At 60.2% G+C, this 21,932-nt stretch overlaps 1 protein-coding gene across 2 annotated transcripts in view; it reads left to right on the top strand.

Annotated features, from left to right (window-relative positions):
- GAL3ST3 (galactose-3-O-sulfotransferase 3) overlaps nt 1–4,969 on the top strand; it is a 36,978-nt gene extending 32,009 nt beyond the window's left edge. Inside the window, exons 2-3 of one of the 2 annotated variants that reach the window (XM_050960692.1) lie at nt 2,000–2,230; nt 2,571–4,969. In XM_050960692.1, coding sequence (XP_050816649.1) covers nt 2,103–2,230; nt 2,571–3,759 — 1,317 coding nt within the window. In that variant the 5' untranslated portion in view covers nt 2,000–2,102 and the 3' untranslated portion in view covers nt 3,760–4,969. The remainder of the gene's footprint in view (nt 1–1,999; nt 2,231–2,570) is intronic. The other variant, XM_050960693.1, reaches the window with a different exon arrangement.
- Nucleotides 4,970–21,932: the final 16,963 nt, after the last annotated feature.

Genomic DNA, 21,932 nt, shown 5'->3' on the forward strand with positions numbered 1-21,932 from the left:
TCCAGTTGCTATCTGCACAATACCTAGTCACAGGCCTGCCTAGCAGGAGTTGATTAACGGCCCTGTACTCTTGCAAGACAATGGCCTCCACAGTGGATTTTTCAACTTCAGAATGATTTCCCACTGATCAGTAGCAATCTGGCATTGCAAGCTTCCAAAGTGCAATCAGCACTGGCTTCTCTACTGTCCATGCAGCTCTTACTCTGCTGTCCATGTGCTAGAGGACTGGGGCAGGCTCGGCACTCAGATCCAGGAATGTGGCCTTTCACTGCCAAAACTTTTGCAGCCACTGGTCGTCATCTCAGACCTGCATTATGATGTGATCAAATGTGTCTGGGCTCATTTCTCAGGCCCAGAAGTGGTGCTCCACCATCTGCAGTTGCTCCGTGAATGCTACCAACAACCTGGAATTGTTCTTTGCTGTGTCCTTCAGCTAACTGTCCTCAAATAAATCCATATGTTTCCCAATGTTGAGGTACTTCCTGCAGGTCTGCAAATACAGGAGGACTATGAGTCCCGTATTTACAGTGTTCATGAGAACAGTGCAGAGCTGTGAGGGCTCCATGCTTCCATCAGAGATGGTGGACATGGAGAAGTTCACATGGGTTTGTGGGATTAAAAAAAAATAAAAGGTGCAAAAATTATGGGATATGGATGGTATTATGGGATGGAGGAAATTGCATGCTGGAACTAGACCCCCATCTCCCAGAGATCCCTGAGTAAGTCACTTCTATCCCACAGCACATTCTGAAAATTTCCTCAAGGGCATTGCATGGGACGGCAGCGCATGGAGCACTGGGGTACCTGCCCGTGGTGCACTACACTTTGCATTGGCACAAGTACTCTTGGTGGGCACACGCAGCTCCAACACAATCAGCCAAGTGTGCATACACACGAGCAATATACACGCTTTGGTGACTGTGCACCGATGCAACTTGCGCCAGCCAAAGTTTGTAGAGTAGATGTGGCCTCAGCCAGCAAGGGTTAATGGGGTGCTATGGACCCACTAAGACCTGCCCCATTACACAGACAGGCGCTGTCCGGTAAAGTTACGAGGGGAGAGCACTGGAGAACAGCTCAGTAGCTGGCTAATCAGGGTGGAGAACAGATCTCCTTTCCTTTGCTTTGATTCCTGGGGAAAGGCCCAGCTCAGCCCCTCTGCTGAGACTGCTGACTGCCAGAGCCCTCCAGAAGATGCTGGGTCTGGCACAGAACTGTTGAGTTTGGGTTTGGGATTATTTCTTTGCTTTAGTCCAAAATGAGTATCAGGCTGTCCGTGCTGCCTGGGCCAGGTTTGTGGGGCCTCGTGGGGATCGTTGGAATCCCCTGCCCAGGGAGGATGTGGGGAGCTGCCTCAATAAACTCAGTGGACTTTTGCTCCCTCTGGAGTCTGCCCTGAAATGTGTCTTGGATCCTGAAGAGCGCAGTCATGAGCCCCTATTAACTAGATTAAAAACTGTCTAACTGATAGAGCTCGATGGGGATCGTCAAGGGGGATTGTCAGCCAGTGGGACTGCTTCTAGTGGAGTCTGCAGGAATGGGTTCTAGGCCTGGCGCTATGCAATAGTCTGGAAGGAAATACCAGCTCAGTGCTGGTAACACATGCCCATGGCTCACAGATTGGCAGAGCAGTAAATAATGCTGGGGACAGGGCTGTCATACAGAGCGACCTGGCTCACGCGCTGAGCTGGGCTCGTTTGAACAACATGCATTTGAACGCAGCTCCACGCAGGGCCCAGCACGTCTAGGGCCCAAGAACATCGGTCCTGTTTATGAGATGGGGACTACAGCCTGTAACATCCTGTGTCCCAGGACGAATTAACAGGTGGGCGGGAGGGTCAGTGTGAGTGCAGGAGTGTGAGGCAGTGGTGTGCAAAGGGGACCAGGCATGCCTGTGAAAAGGGGCATGGGTTGGTTGTGAGTGGTGCAAAGGGGCAGGGTGGGGGCATGAGTGTGAGAAGTGGGCATGCTAACATTTCACCTGTCCCTCTTCCCCCAGGCCTCCCCGACGTGAGGCTGGCCCAGCTGCCCGCCCTGTGGCTCCATGACGAGAGAGGTGCCTGTCTGGATGGTGCTCAGGTAGAGAGGAGCCAGTGCCCACCATGCCCTACGCCCTCCCTCCTTTGCACTGCGCCCTCAAGATGATGTCCCGCAAGAAGGCCCTGCTGCTGCTGCTGCTGGCGCTCAGCACCCTGAGTCTGCTCATCCACCAGAGCGTGCACCTCAACTGGTACAGAGCAAAGGAGGGGGAAGGCTGGAGGATGGGGATCATGTGGGAGTGGTTAGAAGAAGGGTTGGAGCACGGAGGTGGCCTAGCTAGAGGATGAGACAGGAGGCATGTTGAGTGGGGCTGTGGGGGCAGGGGTGGGTGGAGTGGGGCATGGATAGTAGGCAGGGTGGGATGATACAGGGGCAGAGCTAGTGGTCATGGGGCTAGGGACAGGGGCAGATGGGCATGTGGGGCTGGGACATGAGGAGGAAATGGATGGGCCCATTGGGCTGATCAGGGCAGGGGTTCAGGGGAGTGCTGAGCTGGCCATGCCCCTCACGCTGACCCCCCCTCTCCCAAGCAGGTCCCCCAAGCCTTCCTCCCCGGGCTGCCCCCCAGCCCCATCATCCCGCCCCAAGCACACCTCGGTGGCCTTTCTGAAGACCCACAAGACAGCGGGCACCACAGTGCAGAACATCCTTTTCCGCTTCGCTGAGCAGCACAACGTGACGGTGGCGCTGCCCCACCACGCCTGCGACCACCAGTTCTGCTACCCCCGAAACTTCTCCGCCCGCTTCGTGCACCCGCACACTCTGCCCCCCCGCATCATCGCCAGCCACCTGCGCTTCCAACACCAGGAGCTGCGCCGCCTCATGCCCAACGACACGCTCTACGTCACCATCCTGCGTGAGCCCGTTGCCATGTTCGAGTCACTCTTCACCTACTACAACCAGTACTGCTCAGCCTTCAAGCGGGTGCCCAACGGCTCCATGGAAGCCTTCCTGGCCAACCCGCTGGCCTTCTACCGCCCCCAGGACAAGTTCTCCATGTACGCCCACAACACTCTGCTCTATGACCTTGGAGGGGACAACGACCACAGCCCTGCCGACCCCACCTACCTGTCCAACTTCATTCGCCAGATGGAGGAGGTCTTCTCGTTGGTGATGATCGCCGAGTACTTTGATGAGTCGCTGGTGCTGCTGCGCCGCCTGCTCTCCTGGGACCTGGAGGATGTGCTCTACGTCAAGCTCAACATGCGCGGTCCCCGGTCCAAGGGCAACATCAGCTCAGAGGCGCTGGCCGCCCGCATCCGCGCCTGGAACGGGCTGGACGCCCGGCTCTATGACCACTTTAATGCCACCTTCTGGCGCAAGGTGGCGCAGGCGGGGCGGGAGTGCGTGGCGGAGGAGGTGCGGGCGCTGCGCCGGGCCTGCGAACAGCTGCTGCGCCGTTGCTTCGGGGGGCGGCCCCAGCTGCGCCCCGCCACGCAGATCAAGAACAAGGAGCTGCGGCCCTGGCAGCCCAGCTCCAATGTGGACATCGTGGGCTATGACCTGCCTCCACCCGTGCCTGGGTCAGGTGCCCCCCTTGACGAGCGCTGCCTCAAGCTGGCCATGCCTGAAGTGCAGTACTCCCGCTATATGCTGCGCAAGCAGAGCCTGCGTACCCGCCGCAGGGCCATGCTCCACCGCCCGCTGCCCCCCCGGGGAGTCCCGCGCCCAGCCAGGGCCCTCCCACTCCGCCACCCCACAATGCCCAAGGCAGCCTGAACAGGGGCTGGGACCTTAATCCAGATTAGAGACTCACACCTGGGCGTGGGGCTGTGCAGGCATCATGGACCTGGTTTTCTGTGCCCCTTGCCCTCAGATCAGCCATGGGGAGATCCCTTTGCTGGCCCCTTTCTCCCTCCCTGTGACAGTCCCCATCCTGCACAACAGCCCCACTCCCTCCTCCTGCATCCACCTCCCTTTGGGAGGGCTGGATCTGAACTGAATGCCACTGAGGCCTGATCTGCACTGGGAAGCTCCAGTCCCCCCTTCCTGAGCCTGCGATGGGTCCGTTTGCAGGTTCTGGATGGTTTGCACATGACCTGGATTTGGAAATCCACCAATCACAGCCTGGAGACTGAGGCATCTGGGAGCCTGGGAGGGACGCACAGCAGCTCAGTACGGAACAGCAGCGTCTCTGGTTTGGGGCCAAGATGCTGGCCCTCCCCTCCAAATCTAGCCTTTCTCCGCTAGTGCTCCCCCACCCAGCACTGGCCCATACCTCCCACTAGTGCTGCCACTCACATGGGGACACAGGACTGCATGGGAGACACAGGGACCAGCTAAACTCTGGGGAGGCGGGACTTGACCCCCTGCCCCAGGTAACAGAGCAGGGCCCCTCACACTAGCACCGGGGATGCAGGAGAGAACCTCCCCTGTTCAGGCACACAACACCACACACCCTATCGCACACAGACAACCCCCATCGCTCGCCGAGCACAAGCCCCATCACACATAGTGCATACATCCTATCAGTCCCCACCCCCACTTGTGTTTACCCACACACCTTGCACACAGTGCTTAATCTGTAATGAAAGAGGTGCCGGGGCTCAAGCAATTTTTTTTTTCATTGATGCAGCAAGCCCAGAGGTGCTGAGGCTATGAACTGCCAAGCCCAGAGGTGCTGGGGCTCTGCCCTGATAAGCCCTGGCCCAAATTAAACACTTTGCACAGATGCATAGTGTCACACACACAATCACTCGCAGCTGGCCCCCTGTGCAATCACACACACACGCACACACCCCTTGCCAGTGTAGTGTGGTGTGGCAAGGTGACCATGTCCCAGCAGAGAGTGAGTCCCTCCCTGGGATCCCAAGGGGGGCACGGCCTGGCTCCTCCTGCGTCATGAGCCATTCCCTGGGTAATGGGTTCCCAGGAAGAGGCTGATACTGAGCAACTGTCAGGGGGATGGGAACCTGCCCCAATAAAGGACTCTGTGAGCTGCATGGTCTGCTCTGGTGTCTGTGGCTCATGATGGGCAGGTGGGTAGTTCTGGTGCGTGTCTCTCTGTGGGTCATTGCCCCATGGGTACTACAGGGTGTGACCCCTGACACTCAGCAAACACTGGAGCCCATAACTGGCAGCAGTAGGAGGTTGTTATCTTCCATGTGGCCAGAGCCTGAGGGGGGGGGCAGTCAGGCACACATACCTTGAACGTGACTCTAGGGACCAATGCAGATGTGTCTGGGGAGGAACTGAGGGCTGGTTCTTGAGGATGGTGACTGGCTTGCTGGCACTGAAGGATGCTGGACTCACTGCAGGAGTGTTGTCAGGTAGAGGGGACCAGGTGCCTCATTCCCAGTCCCCCACTCTTGCGCCCCTTCCAAAGCTGGGTTTGCTAGGTCTCAGCCTGGCTCCAAGCAGAACAGGGATCCCCCTGCCCATAAGCCCTGGGGCCTGGGCCACAGAGATCTGCCATGTAGAGAAGGGGTCAGTGGGGGGCAAGGGCAGAGGCATCTGCGGGTAGCAAGGAGAGGGGAGGTGCAGCTGCACAGATGCCCCCAGCAGGCCTAGGCAATGGGCATGTTGGCACAGGGTGAGGGGGACATCTAGTGGTCAGACTGCATGCCCCAAGGATCTTGTGCCCCCCTGTCCTAGACCTTCTTATGCAGAATGGGGTTGGGGGTCATAGAGTGGAGGACAAGGGGGGCAGCAAGTAATTGCCCCCTTGTGCCATAATGGTGAGAGAGGTGAGAGATGGCAGTGGCAGCAGCTGGCTTCACACGTCCCTGGCAGAGGGCGAAGGACCATCCTGCATCATAGGCCGTACCCAGCCCAGGGAGTGGGATCTGGGACTTTTCCCCTCTCGAGGGCACCAGACCCAGGGCAACAGGACTAGCTAGCTCAGGAGAGTAGGCAATGGGGGGCTGGTACGTGAGCAGAGGCTGTCTCTCTCCCCTCCCCCCCAGCAATCCCACACTGAACATGCCAGCACAGATGGCAGTGTGAAGACATGGCAGCCGATAGTTCCAGGGAGTGGGATGAGTGACCTGCAGAGATCTGGACACCCCAATGGTGGTGGTGGTGGGGCACCGTTGGGCCAGGAGGATGAGGGCTGGCTGGATCATTGGGGTCCATTTACAGCCCCTCGAGGAACACACATCTCTGACCTTGCTTCTGCACGACTGGAAGCTGATGGGGGCAGTCCCATGTGCAAGGTGGGCAAGACCTGTCTGGATGGGCAAGGGTGGCAGGGCGGAGGGGATACCAGGGAAGACAGGTGACAGGGAGAAGGGGATACCAGAGTGGATGGGCAGCAGGTGGGAGAGGATACGAGGGTGAATGGGTGGCAGGGAGGAGGGGATACCAGGATGGATGGACGGCAAGGAAGAGGGAATACCAGGACAGATGGGCGGCAGGGGGGAGGGGATACCAGGGCGGACGGGTGACAGGGAGGTACCAGGGCAGACGAGTGATAGGGAGGAGGGGGTACCAGGGTGGACAGTTGATAGGAAGGAGGGGATACCAGGGTGGATGGGTGGTGGGGGGGAGGGGATACCAGGGTGGATGGGTGGCAGGGAAAAGGGGATACCAGGGCGGATGGGTGACAGGGAGGAGGGGATACCAGGGCAGACAGGTGATAGGGAGGAGTGGGTACCAGGGTAGACAGGTGATAGGGAGGAGGGGATACCAGGGTGGATGGGCGGCAGGGAAGAGGGGATACCAGGACAGATGAGCGGCAAGAGGGAGGGGATACCAGGGAGGATGGGCGACAGGGAGGAGGGGATACGAGGGTGGATGGGCGGCAGTGGGGGAGGGGATACCAGGGTGGATGGGCAGCAGGGAAGAGGGGATACCAGGGCGGATGGGTGACAGGGAGGAGGGGATACCAGGGCGGACGGGTGACAGGGAGGACTGGGTATCAGGGTGGACAGGTGATAGGGAGGAGGGGATACCAGGGTGGATGGGCGGCAGGGAAGAGGGGATACCAGGACAGATGAGCGGCAAGAGGGAGGGGATACCAGGGAGGATGGGCGACAGGGAGGAGGGGATACGAGGGTGGATGGGCGGCAGTGGGGGAGGGGATACCAGGGTGGATGGGCAGCAGGGAAGAGGGGATACCAGGGCGGATGGGTGACAGGGAGGAGGGGATACCAGGGCGGACGGGTGACAGGGAGGACTGGGTATCAGGGTGGACAGGTGATAGGGAGAAGGGGATACCAGGGTGGATGGGCGGCAGGGAAGAGGGGATACCAGGGCGGATGAGTGACTCAGGGGAGGGGACACCCGGGCGGATGAGTGGCAGGGTGGAGGATAGTATTGGACTGATAACATTGGCAGCACACCAGCCCCTCTGTGTCCAGAGTCTAACTGAACCAGTTCTGGCTGAGATATATAATGCTAAAATCTGCGCACTGATGCAGATTAAAAAGTAATCTTCTCTCCCTCAGCACTTGGGGATTTAGGCAAGTGCCTAGTCACGGGCCTGAGCCATGGAGACACAGGGCTGACGCTTATGATCATCCCATATTTCTTACCCTCCCAAGCTTCAGGCTCATCCCGCCAGTGCAGAGAAGCATACACAGCCTCAGAACCACACAGCCACCCCCAGAGAATATGGGACACAGCTAAGCTCCATAGCCCAGCCCTCAGGCAGCTGATTTCTGCAAAAAGATTAGATCTGCCCAGATTTCCCACAATTTCAGCACAATAAATGCCTCCCGGTGACAATAGGATTTCATAAATATAAATGCTACTACTGTGCATAGCTCACATACTGAGATGCAGCCGCCTCTGGGGTGGGGCACAGGGGCTCTCTATACAAGGATCCCTCATCCAGCCCTGAGATGCAGCCACCTCTGGAGTAGAGCGCAGGGGGCTGGCTGTTTAACAGCCAAACGTGCGTTTGTGACAGGGAGTGGGGAAGGACAGTGAATTTAATTTAAACCCTAAGGGGGAGAAGATTTCAGAGCTGCATTGGGGCATTAGGACCAGCACTGACTGGGAGGGGAGACTGGCCCGCTACTGAGCCCCACCCCACAGCACCCTCTAGCACCACGCTATGGCATTGAGGTCAGCCCTGACTGTGTCCCATGCCTGTGGGGCCCCAGCCCAGCCCTGCTCAGCGTGGGAGTCCTGGCTGGGCACAGGCTGCAGCTATTCTAGGCCCTGGCGTCCCCTGGGCCCTATACTGGCAGGCGGGCCCAGCTAATTACAGCTGCAGAGATTAACCTTGCCATGCAGAGATGTGGGGGGAGGGAGCAAGGGACTCCTGAATGGTGCTGGGGGAGGGGAGCAAGGGAAGGGTCCATGCACTGGGCCCAGGGCTCCTCAGCCCCCTGCCCTCCCCCCCACAGCTGGTGCTGAGACTCTGCAGGGGCGGGGGCAACCGACTTTGCAATGGGATTTTCTCACTAATCCCCTGGGGCCTCCCTTGATTGGCTCAGTTAGACACTGGGCTGTGGGTCAGACGGACACAGCAACTCCTCCCAGCGGAGCCTTGTGGCCCCCCACAAGCTGATTACAGGGAGCATGTCCGGGATGCCTGGCCTGGGACAGAGCCACAAGCAGCATTGGAGGAGGTATGGGCACTGCCCCCATCTCTCCACATAGGGACTAGCACAGCTCCTCCCCACCCCCATAGGACCCAGCACAGCCCTAACTGTCACAGCATGGCCCCCACCCTCAAAGGAACCAGCTAGGGTGACCAGATGTCCCGATTTTATAGGGGCAGTCTCGATTTTTGGGTGTTTTTCTTACATAAATTCCTATTACCCCCCACCCCCGTCACAATTTTTCACACTTGCTGTCTGGTCACCCTAGAACCAGCATAGCTCCCGCCCACTCCCATAGGAACCAGCACAGCCCCATCTGCCACAGCCCAACCCCCCCATTCCCATAGGAACCAGCACAGCTCCCCCCGCACCTCCACAGAGAGATCTGCACAGCCACCACTCCCACCCCCACTGCAACTGGAACAACCCCACCAGTGCCACACAGACCAGCACAGCCCCCCTTCACCATCCCTCCACAGGGACCAGAACAGCCTCCCTTCTCCACAGCACAACTGCCTACCCCCACAGGGACCAGCACAGCCCCCCTTCACCATCCCTCCACAGAGACGGGAACTATCCCCCTCCTCCACAGCCCAGCCCCCCATAGAGACCAGCACAGCTCTTCCCCTCTGCTGCAGCTGCCACCCTTCCCACCCAGCAGAGCCCAGCACTGCTGCCCCCTGCCACCCCCATCCCCCAAGGACCAGCACAGTCTTGAGTGACACGAGTGCCTGGGCATCAGGGTGACACTCCTTGGCCTGGGCCATCCAGGAGGTCAGCCTAGGGGCTCTAAAGGACCCTTCTGGCCTTAAGATTTATGAATGAACCTACGACTCCCTCCATTCTCCATGCACACCCACCAACCACCCAGACTGCATGCTCACCCCCGCTGCCGTCTATCCATCCATCCCTCACTCCCATCCGACACACTCAGCAGCAGGAACTGGGGTGTTGCTGCCTGTGAGGGTGAGGGGTGGAGCTGATTAGGGGTACTGCTGGCAGGATGGGGTGGAGCTGACAAGGTGAGTGCAGGGGTGACCCCCGCTGGGGCAGAGCCCCCTGCTCCCAGGGTGGGGCAAACAGGCCCTCGGGGCCCCTGTGGGTGCTGTGTATCAGGGAACAGCCCAGGTAGGAGCTGACTCATCCCTGCCTCACCCCACAGCCCTGGAGCACAGGCAGCTGAGCTGCGCCAGGTATGGCAGGAGCTGTGTGTGCGGGAACGCCAGGCGCGAGACCGGAACCGCCAACTGCTGCGGGACTTTGGTCACCTGGAGACCCAGCTGGAGCTGCTCTGGGCCAGGACAGATGCTGTAAGGAGGAGGAAGGTGAGATGGGCTCAGCACCAGGACATCTGGTGATCACAGAGAGCCCCATCTGGGGAGAGTCAGACTGCGACGGGACAGCACCCCAAGAGAATTAGACTGGCTTCAAGCCTGTGTTCTCAGAGGGGAGTGGTGCCTAGTGGTTAGACAGTGTGGGTGTGTGGGTGGGGGGATGAACTCCTGGGTTCTATCCACCAGAAAGAGGATGGTTTAGCACCACCAGTGCAGAGAGTGGGTGGAAATCAGTAATTCCGTGGGGCAGGAGAGGATGCTGAGACACCCAGGAAGGAATTCAGCCCTGGGGGATCCAGATGGGGCCTGTGGTGGGACTAAGGGCAGAGGGTCGCATCCCTATCTTGCTCATCTCAGGTGGACTATGGCGAATTTCTGCAGCGGCTGCTTCTTCACCCAAGGATGGAGGCGGGGAGCCCTAGTCGGGTCCCTCAGCACCAGGTAGGCACAGCCTAGTCACACTAAACCTCCTGGGCGAGAGGGAGTTGGCACCAGAGTGTTGGGGCATTGGGACCAGCACTGACTGTGAGGGAAGAGTGCCCCTCCCTTCCTGCAGCCCTTCTCTCTCCCCACACTTTTTGGGTTCTCTCCCTCACCCCCCAAAGCACTGGCCTGGCCTAACCCTGCTTAGCATGTGCTCTGCCTTGAAGCATGATGGGTTCTGGAATCATCCACATACTCAGTTGATTTCTCTTCCCCCTCTCCCCAGGACTGGGTGTCCTCCTGGACATTGGACCTGCCTCTGCGCTCACACTCTGGGAGACACCTCCCTGGCCCCACACAGTGGATGAACCACCTGCAGTATCAGACCTGGGGGCCTCATCCTGTCTCCCCGACACAGTCCCCAGAGCCTGCTGCCTTCCTTGCATCCACATGGGCAGGTGGGGCTGGGTCCATGGAGGGTAAGGAGGTAGCCCTGTCCCTGTTCTGTGCTGCTCAGCCTGGAAGCCTACCTGGACTCCTGAGTCCTCCTGTCCCTGCTGATGCCTCTTTCTTCTCTGCCCCCTAGCAGCCAGGCCCACAGGGGTCCCCCATGGCACACCCTGGCTCCACAGAGGGTCCATCGCCAAGGACCATGGCTACAGGATGCTGGCTGCTATGCCCCATCAGGAGTCATCCCTGCTTCTCCCCCCACATCAGCTTGGCTTTCCCAACACAGCTGAATCAAAGGGTGCGCCTGGAGAGCCCGTGTGGGTGACGACAGGACTCTCCTGGGTGATAGTGCTCCAGGCGCCCCCCTGGCACCCCAGCAAGATGAGATCTGCTCCTGGTGGGGAGGCCCAGGGTCCTGGCCTGAGAAGTGGGGAGTCCAGAGGAGAGCAGAGCGGGGATGGGCACATGGAGGGTGCAGCACATCCTGGAGTATGGGCCACTGGGTGCCATCACCCAGCCATGTCCATACAGCACTGGAAGGCAATGAGGGTGTGGGAAGAAGGGGGCATTAGGAGCTGAGAATGGGAAGTGGGGTAGCTGGGGGGCTAATGTGTCTCTGGAGGGTGAGGTGCTCTGTGGAGCAGGGGTGAGGTCCAATCTGCAAGGGTTCAATCCCCCAGCCTTCATCCAGTCTCCTGGGAGGATCCCTACCTCTTTGCCAAGCCCTAGGCATGGCATTTCACAAGGGCGAGCTCTGCAGCTCTCGGTCTCTGAGGGGGCGGCTAGAGCCCAAAGGCCCCTTCTCCCCGCTCTCTGCAGCGAGTCCACCTGAATGGAGACTCTAGCAGGGGCTTCCCGCCTCCAGGCAGCATTAGTCGCCTGCATGCCAGGATCAGCTCAGCCTGGGAAAGGCAGGGGGCCGAAGCAGCTAGATTTGCTGGAATCCTGTGTGGGGCAGAAACTCAGCCCTCTGACCTGCCCCCAGGCCCCTGGCCTTTCGGAGGTGGCTCCCGCTACCTGAAAATCCTTCTGCCATATTCCACCCAGGAGCCAGCCTTCTGCCAGCTTGTGAAGGGGAAGGGGAGCCCTCTTCGGCCTGGCAGGTCTCCTGCAGCAGCCTCCCCCAGCTCCTGCTGCCCCTCCAGTTTGACACTGGGAAGCCCTGAGCCTCGCAGGCAAACCACCCTCCCACTAGCCTGGGCAGCAACCTCTTGTCCCAAGCCTCGCTGGTCAGCCAGTTAGCCACAGCTGCGGGGAGCTAGCCTGCCCTTACCGACTATGGCAGAGCAGGGTTTATACACCCCACTCAGGGCTCCTCCTTGGTACCCCGTTTCAATGTGTCTTCACTGCAGGCACCTTAACCAGGGACCAGCCCCCTTTGGGGTTAGATACTCGTTGGGTCCAAACTGATCCAGGTTGCTCCATTGGAGCAGGGGAGAGTTCCCTTGGCACCATGTCTCCCACCCCTTGGGCCCTCCTCCCATCCATCTCTCTGGGGCTGAGGCACCATCTGTCCCAAGAGCAAGCCCGCTGGACCTGAGGGCTGAGACCTGCCACGGGCACATCACCCTCCATATGGGTTAGCCCAGAGGCGTTCTCCTGATGAGTCTCAGGTCTATCCAGGCCTGATCTTCCCCCTGGAGGTGCAGGCCCCATCCTGTTACACCCCATTGTCCTGACCCAGGAGCAGCTTGCCTGCCCACTCATGCCCTATTCAGCTACAGCCTTGCATCTCAGGACTTTAGGATCCCACAGCAGGAGCCAGCTTCATCAGCAGTCAACCATTCTCCCCAGTTCAGGTTTGCCCTAAGTCCACAAGTGACCCGCTTGTGCAGCCCCAACTTGGGCCAGTCCCCACCATTGTTTTTTACTCCGAGCCAGACCTACTTTCTATGATCTCATCTGCCGAATGACCCATGCGACACAGCTCCCAGTCCGCTAACCACAGCCTGAGCTCACGTAAGCAGATTCTACAGAACTGGTCTGGCCCCCCCAGCTCTGACAAAGCATCCAGCGCAGTGACACCTGCCCCTTTACCCCCTTTGTGGCAATATCTCCCATCAGAGTGGCAACCCCCTATACATCCCCCTGGGTCTGCTGAACACCCCAGACCCTTCCCCTGCGACGAGCCTAAGGGGGCAGTTCACACATAAGCAGTAAGGCCTTTTGGAACCATCCCTAGGCCTCAGTATGGGCCCCTACCATTTGACTGTACAACCCAAGGCTCTGGGACCTGGTGAGGGAGTGAGACAGCAGAGTCTGTCTGCAGGGGGACCCGCTTCAGATGGCAAGGCAGGAGGGAGGTGGAAGCATTTACGGGATCTGAGCTCAGCGCACACAGTGACAAACAGGGGCCTGGAGTCCAAAGGAGTCGGAGAGCTGTGGCACTCGCCCTGGGAAAGGATAAGCTTGGGACTGGCAGAGAAATAGGGGTCCTCCCAGGAGACTGAGTAAAGGCCAGGGCAATGAAGCCTTGCAGATCAGTGACAGGGCGGCTTACGGGGCTCTGTGGGGTGGTAAGGCTTGGGGAGGGGACTTGGGGGGGCACTGGAGGGGGGCTGCAGATGCCGGGGGAGGCTCTGTGCTACAAGTGAGCTGCTTGGGGCCTTTTCCTCCCTCCAGGGCCTGGCACAGTTGCTGGCTCTGCTGCAATCCTGTGGCATGGATCTGGGAAGGGACTGGGCACTTCGCTGGGCAGCCCTGGCCCTAGCCATGCCCAGCCTGGCAGCTGTAGCCTGTATCAGTTGCGCTACCATCCCTTCCAGGGACTCGCCCCCAGCCCATGCAGACCAGGGCACATGCAGGAGCTGGGATACACACTGAGGACGCTGCCAGCTCTGGGGTGAGGCACCGACACCGGACAGCTAACAGGGCCTCCAGGAGGCTGCTGTGGAGAGGAGCCTGGGAGCAGGACAGCACAGAGACAGCCAGTGAGAAGTCCTTGGACAGGTACCTCCCTGGAATCCCCCCAAGGTTCCCAGCCATTGAAGAGAACCCCAAGGGATGGTGCATCACCCATCCCAATATGCAGCCACCTTTGGGGTGAGGTGCGGGGGCTGTTTATACAGGGATCCCTTGCCCTGTACTGAGATGCAGCTGGCTCTAGGGTGGGGCACTGGGGCTGTTTATACAGGGATCCCTTGCCTGGTGCTGAAATTGCAGACATCTCTGCGGTGGGGCACTGGGGCTTTTTGTACAGGGATCCCTCACTCTATGCTAAGATGCAGGTGCCTCTGGGGTGGACTACAGGACTTGTGCCCAGCGGTCTCATCCTGTGCTCAGACTCTGTCTCTCATCCCTAGGGTCCCAAGACTGTGGTGCAAAGAGAATCCAGGAGGAGACACCACAGCCCTGGATCATGGGGGGAGCAAGAGCTGGTGCCAAGAGCCATGGGGGGAGCAGGCAGGGGATGACAGGCCAGAAGAGTCTCAGGGGAAGCGAAGATGGAGGCTGAGTGTAAGAGTGAGACAGCCTGGGGGGAACAGGGATTGCGGAGAAGGGGTGCAGCTGAAGGGAGAGGGAGGGCAGGTTCCCATCCAGGGGGTAGGGCAGCTGGAGGGAGGAGAGGGATGCTCAGCCATGAGGCAGACACAGAAGGAGGAGGAGGAGGAGGAGGAAGAGGAAGGTCAGGCAGGGGAGGTGGAGGGCCAAGAGAGGGAGGAAGATGAGGAGGGGAACGAAGGCCTGATGGGGAGGCAGGGGGGCCAGGAGGCAGGGGAGAAGGATGAGGAGGGCAATGGGGAGGAAGTCTCTGGAGGGGCAGGTGAGGAGGAGGAGGCAGAGGGGAGGGGGAGCAAGGAAGGCTCCACTTTGGAGCATGTCCAGGCATCAGCAAATGCGGGGGAGGATGACGAAGGCCTGGTGGAGAGGAGGGGCCAGGAAGAGGAAGGTGTGGCAGGGAATCAGGGGAACAAGGAGGAGGAAGGCCTGGTATGGGGGCAAAAGGGCCAAGAGGGTGGTGAGGATGAGGAGATGGAGGGTGAGGAAGGCCTAGCAGGTGGACAGAGGACTGAGGAGGAGGAGGGCAGCAAGGAAGAGGAAGGCCCGTCAAAGGGGCTAGGGGGCCAGGATGGGACTGAGGAGGAGGAGGAAGGTCTGGTAGGGTTAGGGGGCCAGAAGCAGAGTGAGGAGGAGGAGGGCAGCAAGGAGGAGGAAGGCCTGCCAAAAGGGCTGGAGGGCCAGGATGGGGCCGAGGAGGAGAGTGAGGAGGAGGAGGAGGAGGAAGGTCTGGTAGGGTCGGGGGGCCTGAAGCAGGGTGAGGAGGAGGAGGGCAGCGAGAGGGAGGAAGGCCTGCCAAAACTGCTAGGGGGCCAGGATGGGGCCGAGGAGGAGGAGAGTGAGCAGGGCAGTGAGGAGGAGGAGGGCCTGGTGGGGTGGGGGGGCCTGAAGCAGGGTGAGGAGGAGGAGGAGGGCAGCGAGGAGGAGGAAGGCCTGCCAAAATGGCTGGGGGACCAGGATGGGGACGAGGAGGAGAGTGAGGAGGAGGAGGAGGAAGGTCTGGTAGGGTGGGGGGAACAGGAGCAGGGTGAGGAGGAGGACAGCGAGGAGGAGGAGGGCCTGATGAGGTGGGGGGGCCTGCAGCAGGGCGAGGAGGAGGAGGGCAGCGAGGAGGAGGAAGGCCTGGAGGGGCGGCAAGGGGGTCAGGAGGGAGAAGAGGAGGAGGAGGGCAGTGAGGGCCCGGCGGTGGGGGGCACAGAAGGCCGTGTACAGGAGGAGGATGCAGAAAGTGACTTGGTGCTGGGCGCCCTGGGAGCCGGTGCTCAGGAGGGCCCAGGCACTGTTGAGCAGAGCAGGTGAGTCCTCTTCTTACCTGCCCTCCCCGCCTGCCCTCGGGCCATGAGTCCCAGTGAATCCTCCCCTTTAACCTGTCTCCCCATCTCATTTTAGGGGCCATGGCAGAGAGACTCCTGCCTGGGACAGCCACAACCCAGAGTCCCCACAGGGTGAGTGAGGAGGCTGGTATCCCCCCACTCTGCATCCCTGAGTTAAACTCACAGCCCATCCAGACCAGAATTCCAGCCCAGCCACCACCAGTCAGACCCAATGGCTGGTATCCCCCTCAGTCCGACCCCTGGGACCGGCCAGCCTGGTATCCCCGCTTGATCTGACCCCTGGGCCCAACCAGCCTGGTATCCCTGCTCGGTCTGACCCCTGGGCCCAGCCAGCCTGGTATCCCCCCCTCGGTCTGACCTCTGGGCCCGGCCAGCCAGGTATCCCTGCTCGGTCTGACCCCTGGGCCCAACCAGCCTGGTATCCCTGCTCGGTCTGACCCCTGGGCCCAGCCAGCCTGGTATCCCCCCCTCGGTCTGACCCCTGGGCCCAGCCAGCCTGGTATCCCCCCCTCGGTCCGACCTCTGGGCCCGGCCAGCCTGGTATACCCCTCGGTCTGACCTCTGGGCCCGGCCAGCCAGGTATCCCCCCTCGGTCCGACCTCTGGGCCCGGCCAGCCTGGTATCCCCCCTTGGTCCGACCCCTGGGCCCGGCCAGCCTGGTATCCCCCCTTGGTCCGACCCCTGGGCCCCGCCAGCCTGGTGTCCCCCCTCGGTCCGACACCTGGGCCTGGCCAGCCTGGTATCCCCCCTCGGTCCGACACCTGGGCCCGGCCAGCCTGGTATCCCCCCTTGGTCCGACCCCTGGGCCCGGCCAGCCTGGTATCCCCCCTTGGTCCGACCCCTGGGCCCGGCCAGCCTGGTATCCCCCCTTGGTCCGACCTCTGGGCCCGGCCAGCCTGGTGTCCCCCCTTGGTCCGACACCTGGGCCCGGCCAGCCTGGTATCCCCCCTCGGTCCGACACCTGGGCCCGGCCAGCCTGGTATCCCCGCTCGGTCCGACACCTGGGCCCGGCCAGCCTGGTATCCCCGCTCGGTCCGACACCTGGGCCCGGCCAGCCTGGTATCCCTGCTTGATCTGACCCCAAGGCCCACCCAGCCTGGTATCCCCCTCGGTCCGACCTCTGGGCCCGGCCAGCCAGGTATTCCCCCCTTGGTCCGACCCCTGGGCCCAGCCAGCCTGGTATCCCCCCTTGGTCCGACCTCTGGGCCCAGCCAGCCTGGTATCCCTGCTTGATCTGACCCCTAGGCCTGGCCAGCCTGGTATCCCCCTCGGTCCGACCCCTGGGCCCAGCCAGCCTGATATCGCTGCTCAGTCCGACCCCCGGGCCCAGCCAGCCTGGTATCCCCCCCTTGGTCCGACCCCTGGGCCCGGCCAGCCTGGTATCCCCCCTCGGTCCGACCCCTGGGCCCAGCCAGCCTGGTATCCCCCCTCGGTCCGACCCCTGGGCCCGGCCAGCCTGGTATCCCCCCTCGGTCCGACCCCTGGGCCCGGCCAGCCTGGTATCCCCCCTCGGTCTGACCCCTGGGCCCAGCCAGCCTGGTATCCCCCCTCGGTCCGACCCCTGGGCCCGGCCAGCCTGGTATCCCCCCTCGGTCCGACCCTCTGGGCCCGGCCAGCCTGGTATCCCCCCTCGGTCCGACCCCTGGGCCCGGCCAGCCTGGTATCCCCCCTCGGTCCGACCCCTGGGCCCGGCCAGCCTGGTATCGCCGCTCGGTTCAACCCCCGGGCCCAGCCAGCCTGGTTTCCCCACTTGATCTGACCCCTGGGCCCGGCCAGCCTGGTATCCCCGCTTGATCTGACCCCTGGGCCTGGCCAGCCTGTTATCCCCCCCTCGGTCCGACCTCTGGGCCCATCCAGCCTGGTATCCCCGCTCAGTCAGACCTCTGGGCCCAGCCAGCCTGGTATCCCCCCTCGGTCCGACCTCTGGGCCCATCCAGCCTGGTATCCCCCCTCAGTCAGACCTCTGGGCCCAGCCAGCCTGGTATCCCCCCTCGGTCCGACCTCTGGGCCCAGCCAGCCTGGTGTCCCCCCTCGGTCCGACCCTCTGGGCCCGGCCAGCCTGGTATCCCCGCTCGGTCCAACCCCCGGGCCCGGCCAGCCTGGTATCCCCCCCTCGGTCCGACCCCTGGGCCCAGCCAGCCTGGTATCCCCGCTCGGTCTGACCTCTGGGCCCAGCCAGCCTGGTATCCCACCTCGGTCCGACCTCTGGGCCCAGCCAGCCTGGTATCCCCCCTCAGTCTGATCCCTGGGCTAGGGTTGCCCACTTTTCGATTGCAGAAAACCAAATACCCTTTCCCCGTCCCTGCCCCGCCCTTTCTCCGTCCCTGCCCCGCGCCTTCTCCGAGGCCCCACCCCTGCTCACTCCATTCCCCCGGGCCTCCATCGCTTGCTTTCCGCCACCCTCGCTCACTTGCACATTTTCACCAAGATGGGCAAGGGGCTGGGGTACAGGAGGGGGCTCAGGGCTGGAGCAGGGGTTTGGGGTGCAGGAGAGGGTTTGGGGTGCGGGCTTCAGAAGGGAGTTTAGGTGCAGGAGGGGCCTCAGGGCTGGGGCAGGGGATTGAGGTGTGCAGGGGATGCAAGGTGCAGGCTCCGGGCAGTACTTACCTCAGGTGGCTCCCAGAAGCAGCGAGCATTTTTCTCCAGCTTCTAGGCAGAGGTGTGGCCCAGGGGAACTGCATGCTGCCCCTGTCTGCAGGCACACACCCTCCCCACCCCCAACTCCCATTGGCTGCTGTTCTGGGTCAATGGGACTACAGAGCTGGCACTCAGGGCAGGGGCAGAGCGCGAAGGCCCTGTGGCTGCACCTCCACTTAGGAGCCAGAGGGAAATGCTGGCTGCTTCCAGGAGGTGCACAGAGCCAGGGCAGACAGGGAGCTTGCCTTAGCCCTGCTGCGCCACTGACTGGACTTTTAATGGTCCAGTCAGTGCTGACCAGAGCTGCCAGGATCTCTTTTCAACTGGGAATTGTAATTGAAAACTAGACGTCTGGCAAACCTGGGCCCAGCCAGCCTGGTATTTCCCCCAGATCAGGTCTAAGGTCCCTCAGCCTTATATCCCCACCCCTCCTTTGTCCCGACGCTGCCCCCTGTCCAGCCCCTGCCACCCCACCTGAGAATTTCACCTTCTGCATCTCCTACTACAGATCTAGGACAGCTTTCAACCTGGGGGGAGGAGGAGGAGGAGGAAAAGGAGGAAGCAGAGAGTGAAGGGGATGAAGACATAGAAGCTGCTTTGGCTCCCCAAGGAAATGCAACAGAACCAAGGTAGGGATCGACCATGAATCTGTGTTCCACGTGTCTGAGTGTGGCACTAGGGGGCGCAGTGCTGCAGGGAGCAGGACAGGTGCGCCATAGGGGTGCTATCCCCTTGGAGTCTGTGCTGAACCCCAGGGGGCGCTATGCTGCGGGGGGTGGGGTTGGGACTCTGTAGGGAGCACTCTCCCCTTGCAGTCAGTGCAACAGGCTACACACAGGTATAAAGAGGCTGGAGCAGAGGCAGAGAATTTCCTTCCCTTTCCCAGCCCAGGCTAATGAAAACACCCTGATCCCAGAGTGCCCTCTACTCGCCAAAGGCTGAATGGCAGCGATACAGATTTCTCCGCCAGGGGAGATGCCTGTGGCTGCAAACTGGGTGTGCAGTCTGGCTCATGCTCCCCCATGCGTCAGAGGCCCTGTATGGCCTACAGTCCCTGGGGAGGCCCCTCAGTGTGAATTTGCAGCAGGCATCCACAGGGGAGGGGCTAGACAGAAAGGTCTCTGCAGTGAGCAAAGCCAGGCCAACCCTGCCCCCAGCTCAGCTGAACATGATTTCTAGTACAGTACAAGAAGAGGGGTCTAGTGGTTAAAGCAGGGGGGCTGGGAGCCAGGGCTCCTGGGTTCTGCCCCCAGCTCTAGGAGAGGAGTGGGGTCTGGTGGGTTAGAGCAGGTGATTCCAGGGTTCTGCCCTTGGCACTAAGTGGATAAGTAATGGGGGACTAAGGAACAAGTTGCCCCCCAAGGGACTAAGCATCGTCAACCTGCTCTGATATAAATGCAGAGCAGCATGACATTTACACCACACACCACCAGAACAATCCAGGCACTGCACACACATTTCACCTGCCCGGGGAGGGGAGGAGAGGGAATGCATCGCATGGGTACCAACCTCAGTGCATGGCTGGGAGCAGCCCTGATACTGTGGTGACGGGTGTGGGATCAGCACCTGAACAGGGCAGAGTAACTGCTTAGGCTCTCGGCAGGAGCTGGCTGCTGAGCCCCCGCCATGGTCTGCCCTTTGCAGGATGAAGAGGAGAACGTTGGAGAGCCATGAGTGGAGGGGAGGCAGCCAGAGGAGCCCTCGCTTGGAGGACGGGTCAAGGAAAGTCAAGGTGGTTGAGGCGCAACCCACCAGCACCACCCGGTGGCCAAGGTGCAATGGGCAAAAGACAGAGCAGGTTCTGTAGACAAAGTCCAGTCCAGCTCTTCCCTCCTCTCAGAAGGACGAGCTGGAGTCTTTCCAGGGAATCGAGTTCCATGGTTGGTGATGGGGCCTTTCCCTTCTAGATGGCACCCGCTCTGATCTCGCCCCAGGGTGGGTGTGACATACTGGCGAGCAGTCCAGACCAGTGAGGGGTTGCCAGGCAACCTTGGGTCTCTTACAATACGTTGTCGCAGCGGCTCCCATCTGGGCTGCTCACAAACAGCCTTCCAGCATGCAGATCATACCCTGACTGTCTGTGTGTAACTGCAGCCTGCCAGCCACGCTTGGGTTGCACTATGGCTTTTACCAGCCTCAGCTACCTCTACCAGGTGACCCCAATACACTCCTGGTCCCAGATTCCGCCCCCCGAAATGTATGTCCTGTACTGCCCAGCCCTCTCTTGGACAGTCCAAATATATTAAGTCCGTTATTCCTTTAAGAGAGTAATATACACACAACTTGCCATCCTGTATGGCATTACCCAGACACTTCAACTTAAACACACTGGATTAGATAAAACAATAAAACATGTTTATTAACTACAAAGAGATTTCAAGTGAGTATGAGCAATGAGGCATAGGAGTCAGAAATGTTTACAAGAAAAATAAAGATAAAACGCTTTCTAGTGCCGACTTAACCAACTAGAGAAAGCAAAGTTTCTCACCACATGCTTCCAAAAGCATTGCTGACTGAACTCTTCCGGTCAGGACCCCTTGGAGGGTTGCCAACCTCTCCCCCAGTGTCCAGTAGCTGTTTCCTTTGTCTTCCCAAAGGTGGAGAATGAGATAGGCAGGGAAGGTGGTCTTGGGGGGGAGGTTGTCCCTCCTTTTTATAGTTTCAGTCCTGCTTTGAAAAGCATTTCCAGCTGTGAACCAAGGGATGGGGGGGTCTAGTGGAGGAAGGAGACCTGAGGCTGTTTCTTAAGATGCAGATCTCTTTGTCCTGTCTCCCTTTCCTGTGATAACCCATCAGCCTTGCTGCCGTCTGGCTGGGGCGTCGGCTTGCACTTTGGGCATAGCTACACTAGAGAGTTTACAGCAGTGCAGCTGCACCGATGGCTGTAAGCTCTCCAGTGTAGCCTGAGCGGCAGTAGCTATGTCTGCAGGAGAAGCTGAGCGACCCCCTGAGTGACATGAGTTATGCCGACACAAGCTGTAATGTACCCATAGCCTTTGTCTTTGAGAAATTGTTTTAGCCACTCCCCAGACTTATCTGGGAACACACTTCAGACATGATTTCAGCTTATGTTCATAACTGTACACATAATGTTACTACATGCATTTCACCCAGATATTACTGATCAGCTAGCTATGAGTTTTCAAATGATACCTCACATGGCAATCCATGTACAAATATTAGTGCACTAGTGTGTAGGATCTGAATACAGGGGTGCACTCCATCACAGTGGGGGAGACTGGCTGCCTCAGGGACAGGGAATGGGATCTGGGGCCTTTCCCCTCAAGGGGGCAGTGGCTTCTGTCTGGATCCTCCTATGCATGAGGTAAGTTTGCCAGGTCTCCACCCAGTCCCTAGGAGGGCAGACTCCCCCACTCCCCCGCCCGGGGGAACTAATTAACCCCATGAGAATTTGCTGTCTGCTTGGGAAGGGGAAGCAATTGATTCATGAACTGGGTGAAAGGGGGGACCATATGGTCAGGGCATTTGTCTCATTTAAAGGGCCAGGGCACGAGAACCTGTCATGGGGTAGCCTTCGCTGTGGAGGGGATGGGGAGCAGGCAGTCCCCAAAGGGGGAGGCAGGTTGGTCTCTCATTCCCGTGGTCCTTGGTATAGCACAGGCCCCTCCCTGAGCCGGGGGAAGGGGCTGGATGGGCCACTGAGGCTGGGATCCATCTGCCTTCAGAATGGTCCCCTTGGGGCCTGTAGAGGTGCCCCCAGCTGG

This window comes from Gopherus flavomarginatus, chromosome 6, assembly GCF_025201925.1.
Source record: "Gopherus flavomarginatus isolate rGopFla2 chromosome 6, rGopFla2.mat.asm, whole genome shotgun sequence".
NCBI classification, from domain to species: domain Eukaryota; kingdom Metazoa; phylum Chordata; order Testudines; family Testudinidae; genus Gopherus; species Gopherus flavomarginatus.